Source organism: Scomber scombrus, chromosome 22 (assembly GCF_963691925.1).
Source record: "Scomber scombrus chromosome 22, fScoSco1.1, whole genome shotgun sequence".
Classification (NCBI taxonomy): Eukaryota; Metazoa; Chordata; class Actinopteri; order Scombriformes; family Scombridae; genus Scomber; species Scomber scombrus.
In genome coordinates, this window is record NC_084991.1 from 18,990,256 (window position 1) to 19,000,329 (window position 10,074).

At 40.5% G+C, this 10,074-nt stretch overlaps 1 protein-coding gene across 1 annotated transcript in view; it reads left to right on the forward strand.

Annotated features, from left to right (window-relative positions):
- plxna4 (plexin A4) overlaps positions 1 to 5,427 on the forward strand; it is a 197,816-nt gene extending 192,389 nt beyond the window's left edge. The window contains 3 exon segments of the mRNA XM_062443560.1: positions 1,365 to 1,577; positions 4,209 to 4,359; positions 5,332 to 5,427. Of these exon segments, the coding sequence (XP_062299544.1) occupies positions 1,365 to 1,577; positions 4,209 to 4,359; positions 5,332 to 5,427 (460 nt within the window).
- The last annotated feature ends 4,647 nt before the right edge of the window (positions 5,428 to 10,074 follow it).

Here is a 10,074-nt window from a genome sequence, read left to right on the forward strand (position 1 = left end):
GAGGAATAGTCTTTTAATAAAAGGGCTTTTTCTGAGTCTGCCAGCGTAATTCCTCCAGGATAAGAGATGTCCTTGATCTTGGCAGCTGATATTTAACCTAATCCCTGACCAAAAGGACCGATCATGGTCATCCTTCAGATTCCTGAAACTACTCAGCGTGAGTTAGCTGCAGAAAATTCTGTGCTTTTCTATTGTGCCCAGTTTCAACACAATAGATATGTAGATGTTATTATGGTGGTCATTTTTAACACACGAAATCATGTGGGGAACCTCATCATTTTAGCATCTACCTCAAAGCACAGGGCAGCTGGGGTAGACTGTCAACAATAAAGGCAGCCCAGCAGTGGTGTTAATATCCCTTTGATCCCTGCACCTAATCCCTCTAGATTCTTTGCTTAGATTAATTTTGAAGTCATAATGCAGAGTTTTTCCTTCGTCTGAGTCCAAATCCTCTTTTGTTAGATTGTACATGTGAATGGCTTTGTGGTTGTGGGTGGTTGTGCTAGGATAAATGCTTAGTGGGATGGCAGGGGAGCACCGGTGGTATTTAAATGATTGCATTTCATTTTTTATTGTTTTTCCTCCCTCATTCTTTGATATTGTGCCACACAAAAATGCCAATGCAGGCTAGACCGCAGTGTCTTTTCTGTTTGATTTTTGCTGCATCAGCTACAAGCGCATAGCCCAGAGAACAGTAAAGATATAGAGATCCAAGTAACACTCAGCTCTTTCTTAATACCACCTGAGCCCTTTCACTGCAGCACACCGATAAAGCTGGCCCTATATCTATTCATTTTGGCAGGAACAAGCCTAGCAAGTAAACATACTTGTATATTTATATTATTCTGGACAGGCACAAAATAGGACCCTCTTGCACAAACAAGACAATATGAACTGTGTCACTGTGCGGCCCCCAGTGAGGACCCCTGGACACTGCTGGAAAAAATGAGAGCCAGCCACCACCTGGTTTTAAAGATAAAGGCTTTGTTGAATTGAGCACAAACATCAAACAGAGCACATCAGCAACAGCAGGGCCCGTGTACTAGCAGTGCAAAGTGAATGAATCCTCGTCCCCCTTCTGGTGCATAATATGTTCATGTCTATTGCCTGGCTGGCTGTTGCAAATACAAAAATGGCTTTAGGGACTTAATCTCAGAGCTGTTCAACCGGATACATACTGTTGTTTTACTTAACACCCTCTGTTCAGTTCTGTGACAGTAAGCTCAAATAGCCATGCAAACACAAGAACAATTTGTGCAAAAGTACTTTTAATGACAGGAAGCCTAACACAGCACAATGCAGTATTAACAAATATACAAAATGTCATTTTGTCAACTTTGTTGTTTTTCTCTACCTCCCTGCAGCCTACCTCTGCGTTTTTGGGTGAATGTGATCAAGAATCCCCAGTTTGTGTTTGACATCCATAAGAGCAGCATCACAGATGCCTGTCTGTCCGTGGTGGCCCAGACCTTCATGGACTCCTGCTCAACCTCAGAACACCGCCTTGGGAAGGACTCACCCTCTAACAAGCTGCTTTATGCCAAGGACATCCCCAGCTATAAGAGCTGGGTGGAGAGGTGAGCTGTCAATAAAGGGTACACATGCACAGCCCAAACACTGGATGGAGCTCTTATGTGAGTGAAAACTTTAAGAAAACCAGGTTTAGCCATATTTCATTACAATACACACAATGCAATTGTGGCGCGATGATCTATGGGCCATGAAACACAATCCAAATTATAACAGTGGGAATGGATGGGAGTGCCCAAGGCAAGAGGATCTACAGTCCAGAAAAGTCAGTGTGTTGGGAGGGAGTAGAGTGTGTGAAAAAAGAGAGAGATTTTTTTTAAAGTAGCAGGCGGTAATTTGTTAAAATGAAAGTTTTATTAAATTTATTTGTCAGCAAGGGAGGTGAAAAGGTTCTGAATAAAAGATGGGGTACTGTGAAGCAGTTCAGAGTATTTATGTGTTGGTAGCTTTAGCACTAGTGGAGCCTGAGGACGAAAATGTATGTGTGCTGCTTGAATGGGTGGAACCAAATGAGAGGCTTCAGGCTAAGGACCGTATTCATTAGTCCTGTGTGTGTGTCTCAAATCTCCCATACACATGCGTGAGGGTGTTGTGAGGGTCCTTTGCTGATTCAGAGATATGTTTAGATACTCGAAGCATAAAAATTATTCAAATGGGTAGAGCGTGTAGCGACTGCTACTATAGGTGGCAGCACAAGCAGAATGTTTAGTCTTTAAAATATTTTCAGTGTTTGAGCAGATAATACACACTGTTCATAAAGACCAGTTATGAAATCTCTGTGCATGTGCAATGATGCCTGCTGTTCAACGAACTTCTCTCCTGAACTTCTCTCTTTGAAACTGTTTCTAGACAAACTACCTTAACAATTCTTTGGGGTGAAGGAACATGCCACCCAGTGCAATGTTTTGGCTCCCTAATATGTTTTAGTAGTTTAACAACAATGGAAGTCTACTTTGGATACAGGCACAATACGTATAAGTAGGATGAGTTCATTGTTGGTTTGGCTCTGCACATGAGATTTTTTGACAATAAGAAAACTATACAACATGTCCAACCTTGGAACTGTGTTATTCAGTTAGGAAAGCCTCAGTAATATATTAATGACTGAGTAAGAGTGGATCTAGTGCTGCTTCACTCTGCTGTCCAGCCATGCCAATGTCAGGGTCATGCCAGGGAGAGGATTTAACAAGCAGAATGCAGCAGCTATGAACCAAGACCAAAAAAGGGAAAGAATAGAAAGTGAACTCTGTAGAGGCACAGAAGAGGTGTCCTTCTCTCTCTCCTTCATGCTGCAGCTTAATTATAAAGATAGGACGTCCTTACCTGGTGAGCAGGCTAATGGAAATATGTGTTACTTTTTTCTCTGTTTCTCTGTAGAGACAAAGCACATGTAGTCCATGAGTTTTTACAATGCAGTCTACAAAGATAACCACATGAAATGCTGACATCTGCACATGTGCATATTCAGCAGTTTGAGTCAGTTGGTTATATATTTATTTAGGGTTGGTGCAGTTGGACAGAGCCATGATATCCCACAGAGCTTTTAACTTCTTACAGAATGTTGATGTTATTAATTTGGGGTAATTTATGAAGTGAAGCGAGCTTGCGCGATATTGACAGACAATGACAAATCCATCACGGCTGTCATGTTTACATACATTGTTTACATTATGTGTTTGCATATGGATCAGTACATTTGCTTATTTAATGTTTTGTGTCTTTTTGATTAAATTAAAAGCAAAATATATTACATATATAATATATTATATCAGTACTAGGTCTTAAAATACCCTAACAAACTGTTTTGTCTTAGTATTATAGTGCCGTTCAGTGTCTTGTCTACACTCGATACATTGTGACAGCAAGTCGCATTAAACAGTTAATTTTTTTCAGAGACAAAAGTTCAACAGATTTTGTGCTAACTAAACTTGGAAATGAGATTGAAAACAACTGGACACCACTTTATCAAAGCATTGGATTTGAGATTTCTGGGTTTTTTTTGTATATTAAAAAAAACATTTTTTCTGTAAACAAGCACACCTGGTCTCTACACTAACAATCCCCTACTAGCAGCTTCCCTACAACTGCCCTCCAGCACTGAACAGGTGGTGATGTGTGTGTGTGACCTCTGTGCAAAGGCTATGAGCAACACCCACCTGCCTTTCCTTTGCTCAGTTTGCTCTGAAGAGTTGCTTCCCGACAAATACTCTCTCTCTCACATACACATACACAGTAAGAATGATCCAGCCAAACACGGGCCTGTCCTCGAGCGGCTGGAGCTACAGGATTTTAATATGTAAATAACCTGCTTTAATTAACATAGTTGATGGGGGCAACACAGCTGCTACTGACAGTGACTGATTGCCTTTACCTCATTGCAGTGTGTATGCGTTGTAGTGTTCAAGGTTGAAATCCAAGGCTCGTCAGTGTCTACTATGACTCCATTTCAGTCATGTTACTATGCAACCCACTTGTTGTCTCTTTGCTACATGCATTAAATATCTTCAAAGAACTGCAAGGAGTAAATAAGCTCTGAGGAAAAGGCGGCACTGTCTACATTAAAACACAGCACTGGGTGTATTCCCAAATCATTTACAGTTTTTCTAACAATGTTCTCAGCAGTAAACATGTTCCTAACAAGTGTTTGCTTTGTTTTACCTCCCCCTGTTTTTCAATAGGTACTACTCAGACATTAATAAGATGCAGGCGATCAGTGACCAGGACATGAACGCCTACTTGGCAGAACAGTCACGGATGCACATGAATGAGTTCAATACCATGAGCTCTCTCAGTGAGATTTACTCCTATGTGGGCAAATACACTGAGGAGGTATGTAATACTTCAGCTCAGATACAGTGCACATCTAGACAACATCTGTTCACACAACCATCGTTTTAGGACAGACTTGAAAAACTGTGAATCTGTCCTTTAAATTAAATGATTAACTATGCCCTAAAAAAACCCATGCAGTGGAGGTTGATTTAATTTTACCTGCATGCATAGTGTCTCGAATACTCTTCTCAGGCTGTGTAAGGCTAAACATGATTTCTCTTTTATTGGGTCAGCCCCTTTTGTTAATGCGGTGACTTGCAAAAGGACAATTTTCATTGTTCATCCCATCCCCAGTGAAAAATACAATCTTGAAATATCCAACCTCTGTCAGCATGAAAGGTGGCTTTCAAATGTTTGTAACTTACTCCTTGGCGAAGGACGGCCGCTGCAGTCTGCTTGGATTCCGACATTCACAGAGTGACAGAAAAAAGAATCAAAATATATGTTTCAACAATCATTGGTTTGGCAAGAAATGTCAAAATGCTTTTTCCCTGATGCTTCAGAGCGACATGGAAGTAGCATATTTAACCATATAGTGAAGAAATTGAGTGTCCTTGGTAACACCTATGAATCCAAGCTGTCAGCAGCTGCTGGAGGAAGCTACACCCACATCAGAGCCACCTTTTAAGACTACATGGAGTGCCTATTTGACGCTAAAATTGTGTGTTTCAGTAGGGTACCACTAAAGCTTTTTTTAGGGTTGGCATCTGTGTCTTGGCAGTTGTCAGTACACCCAGCAGTGATACAACATGTCATTAGAATGCTGCATGTATTATAGTAGATATTGCCTGCAGGAAATATTGAAATAGGGCAAGCAAATAAAAAAATAAAAAACCACTGCAGGATTCTGTTATCACCCTCCATTAGTGACGATCATATCCAAACTGAAATTGATAGCACTTCTGTTATGCTTAGTACTTCCAGTAATGTCTTTGTGTGTCTGTGTTTACCTCACTGTCCTGCTGGCAGATTGTGTGTTCACTGGAGCAGGACGATGCAGCCAGGAAACAGAGGCTGGCCTTCAAGCTGGAGCAGGTGGTGGCCTTCATGAGTCTGGAGAGCTGAGGACCGCACTTCCCAGGGCGCACTGGGAAGAGACCCCGTCAGAAACCGAGCCGTGCCTGAGCGAAGACCTGTCCCCATCTTTTTCATCATGTGACTTCCTCCCTCCGCCTTTCAAAGATGATAACTTCTTCCTTGACCTTTTTTCTGCTTCCTCCTCCCCCGAGAAATATTTTTGTTTTCCTCATCCACTCTGCTGCATAGACTAGTTTACCTGAATATCTGAGGGGTGGTTCAGAGCTGAGGTTGACGTCTCCCACAGTGCAATGCAGGGGATCCCTCAGCTTCACCACAGGGAGAGCTTCAAGGGGTGATTGCTTGAAAGCTGGCCATATTGGCATACTTCAGTCCCCCTGATGGAAGAAAAGATGGGAAAAAAACATTTTTATGTTGCCTTCAAGAATTTACACTAAAAACCATAATGTTGGGAGTCCATTTTGTTGAGAACTTTTTTCAAAATAGGATAGATAAAATAAAACCATCTCTAGAGTCCAGTTTATTGTAGTTCTATATTCAATATACGGAATCAAGAGGAAATATCAAAAATGATGACTGCAAGCCAAATGAACACCTCTGAAGAAAATTAATGCAAGGGTGGTTTGCCAAGTTTACACTGTACCTACGAGCAAAGCATACATATCTGCGAAATTTGGGGTGAGTCCAGGCAAACCTAGAATGTTATTTCAATGTAGCTGGAGATGTATTTAAGATAAAGACTGATGGGGGGGGTAGGGAAGGATTAGTGCTTCTCTGAACTTTTCCTTTATTGAAACTTGACTCTTGACACTTAAACTTTACAAACCAGAGCATCCCCAACCTATAGCCCTTTGCAACATTCGCACACTTTTCCTGCCCAGCGTACATTTACTTAAAAGAAAATGCTCATGATTTCTGCTTCCATCTGGCTTATGTGGCTACTGCAAATTAAACTATTAGACAAAACCCTGGAGGCCCCGACCTAAGTTGGATCCTCTGTAAGAAGCACACAACCAACTCTGGACGACAGTGTTTTGACTGCTAATCCAACACCAGGAGCAGTCTTTGTATGGCTTTTGCCACTTCCAATCTTGTGTCGCCATGGCGATGGTCTATCAAAGCACACACACATGCACAGATACATACACAATCAGCAGCTGCCCAAGATCCTGACTGCCCAGATAACTACGCCAACCCTGGAGGAGGTAAAGGGAAGAGCTGACTGAAATGTACTGGGTAAGAAACTGCTTGCTCATTAAAAATAAGAGGAACGATTCAGTACAGTGTAGCCAGAGACGGCTGACTGCTACCTAAAGGGGCTCAGTTGAGAGAGAGTAGCACTTCTTTCCCAGGATGTTCTTATTTAAAGACTTTTGTGTGGAGAAATCAAACAAGATGGACTTAGTTGGTCAGCCAAAAACCAAAGGAGCTTGAAATTTTCAAAACGGTCAAAAATGTATTTGTAAAGTGCCACTGAGGAACTGAGAAAAATGGACTATATGTAAAAGACAACCACTTCTTGGACAAAAAAAAAAAATTATTGTGTCTGGAACTTTAAGAAACCTGTGTGATTTTTCTGACCTCAGTGTGTCGAGGTGAGAGGCTGTGTGGGCGAGGTGATGTGATCCTCCTTTCTCTTTCCATCGCCCCGGGTTTCTCCAGTTCTCGGCACACCGTTCACCCTTGTGTCCGGCTCCTGACTAGCCAGTTTTCTTTTCTGTTTTGCACAAGCGTTGGAGATGGTAGCTAGTTGCATACGGCAAAACCCCAACTCTTGAGTGTGTAACTGTTGAGGCGCGCTTGTCTGTATTAGTGTAGTTGTCCTCAGTGGCGGCAGGGGGCGGCCTTCTCCATGCCTCAAAAAAAAAAAACAACAAAAAAAAAAAAAAATCTGAAAAACGGAGCAGGGACGGAACAAGAAGTGAGCATCACGGCAGGATAAACAGAAAATGATAGACATTAAAAGTAGATAAGACTTGTTGGATGTGAACCCCCACTACGGGAGAGAGCGATTGAAAGAGAGATGATGGAGGCACCCTCCGTACCTTTTGACCTCTGCCCTTTCTTTTGCCTTGACAACGTGCCCCATGTGGTGATGTGAATGTGTGAAGACCGCCCTAGGTCCACCTTGGGTCTTTTATTGGCTTTTTAAGCGCATGTAAAACGTAAACAATTTAAGAAACTTATTTAAAAAAAAAAAAAAGAAAAATAAGAAAATTAAGCCTTGCAATGATGATGTGGATGTGTTCTTTTATCTTTCTTTTGCTTGGAAGAATCGAGATGGAAAAAGTGGATTGTTCATGTAATAAAAACTATAACTTTCGTTTAAGGTGGAACCTTTATCCAGTTCGAACCCTACTGCAGAACCTCATGCCCATGGTTTTTGTGAAGTGTTAGATGCTAAATAAACACAGATATTATATACCCTTGCATGTTGACCTATTTGGATGGTATGAAATGGAACTGTCTTGCTCAAAGATATTTATGTACTTCTACTACTACTACTAGGGACTTTAAGTCATTTACAAACCAACTGTTCATTTTAAGATTATAGATCCCACAAAGAACAACACGATTACCATCTTTCTTGTCCTCCGTTATAGTCCATCAGTGTTTTGTGACAACTGTGTCTTCTCTGTGGTTTTAGTTTTGGTACACAGAAGATGCAAGTAGAGTCTTGCTCTGTCTTTGCTGCTATTACATCTTGTTTTAGCGTTGTCTTTTTAATCAGATTCATTTTTAAAAAATCATAATAGCTTTTTTTTTTTTTTTCTCCATCAGTTGAGCCCAGAACAGAAAAGAAACATTTAGCGTGATGAAGCCCTCTTTTCAAATAAAATAAAAAAGAAGGGCATTCATGACAACAAACATCTGGTTCAACAGAGGTTCATTTCATAAAAAGTAACAAAATACTGCACCAGTTTGCCACCATGTATGTCACAAAATCCAGATGTTACTATCCCTTTAAATGTCCCTTCCAAAACAAATGGAAGAAACTATGTATGAATAAGGTTTATCCTATAGATGAACAACGTTCTTACAGGAGAGGCACAAAAAGCTGATAGTAAACTCAGTTTGGCAGGTGACTGTTTCTTAGCCCTTATGTCAAATGTTTGTGAGATATTCAAGTCATTGTCCATTAATTGCTATCTGCAGCTATACAGTATGATGAATGTCTGTTGTTAAAAACTTGGAGGGGTACATTCACAAGGTGTTTGCTGGACATATTATGTAGTAAACATATCAAACACATTAATATCTGGTATTTGAAGATGAGGGGGAATGAGGAATAATTTCGCAAAATGAATGGTTAATTCATTTAAGGCTAGGATTAATATTTTAAGAAATACAACTGAAACTTTTGAAAATTAAACTTAACTTATTTCATTCATGTAGCTAGTATACTGTGTCTACATACCACAAGTTACCCCTCAGAGTCCTGGATTGTCATTTGTGAATCTGCCCCCCCAGTGCAACATCCTGTCTTTCATTTCTCCCTGACCCATCCCTTCCCCTGCAACAAAAGGTTGTCTGCTAGTAGCCACCTCGTGTTGCCAAGAGCACAGATAAAGTTTCCACCTTCAAACGTTTTGTAGGAACTAAAAATGTCCTCCTAGCTCAGTGTTATAGCAGGTGTTACAGAAACATGCTAGAAAAGACTTTTACTAGACCATATTTGAAAGATAAAGAGTATCTTATCAAGAGATAAAAACGAAACTTGGGGGATATAAGGCGAGCTTCTCTAACTTTGTTATAATTAATTGTATACCTGTGTATGTAAATATAATGCATTCCTATTTTGCAGTCAAGAACAAAATACTATTTGTAATATAGAATAAACTTTATTATGAAACCAAGCATTTCATGATTGTTTTTGTTCTTTTGTGTTGGTTTGTTAATTGACAGCAGCTTCATTTGGAAAACACCATGGTCTGAATATAAAAGTACTATGAGCCAAATTTAGCCTTTGAAAAACGTCTTACTCCACTGGGAAACACAAGGCCTGCTGATAAATATTTAAAGTTCAAGTCAAGCTCTACGTCAGCTTCTAACTGAGGGTGGAGCGATGCCAACAGTTTGCTGAAGTCACCAAAATCTAAAAAAAAAACCTCTAAAAGGGTAAGTTGTTGTGTGCACTAGCAGATGAAAGAAAACTAACACAGGAGACTTGGGGAGATGTCAGTCTTCTGTATTTCACCACACAGTCCTGAGATCACGTACAAGCTGACTACATCTGTGTGGGTGTACTATGGCAGTATAGTGGCTTTAAATGAAATATTGTGGCCATAGTTTCTGCACCAGTCCAAGCCATAAGCTACTGTATACTGTCCAACACCATACCCAGTGTTATATTAAACTCGATGCAATAACCAGTGACAAAATAAAACATGATAAAAGCTTTGAATTACAGACGAGACTGTGTGTCAGCTAATGGCCCTAATTTTCCTTTCCATCCGAGTGACAAGTGCTACATCAAACAGGCTGGGTGTTCAGGGATGTTGTGGGCATCTCAGGTCTCCTACTGTCTGGTGCCAGACAGAGCAACAAAGAATATCTACACACAGATGTGCAGAGATGCATAACTAAAGAGCCATGTCTATTTTACTGTGGGATTTCTAATTTTTCTTTGTGTTGTATATAGTATATACTGTATATAGTAGTAGGACGAGACCT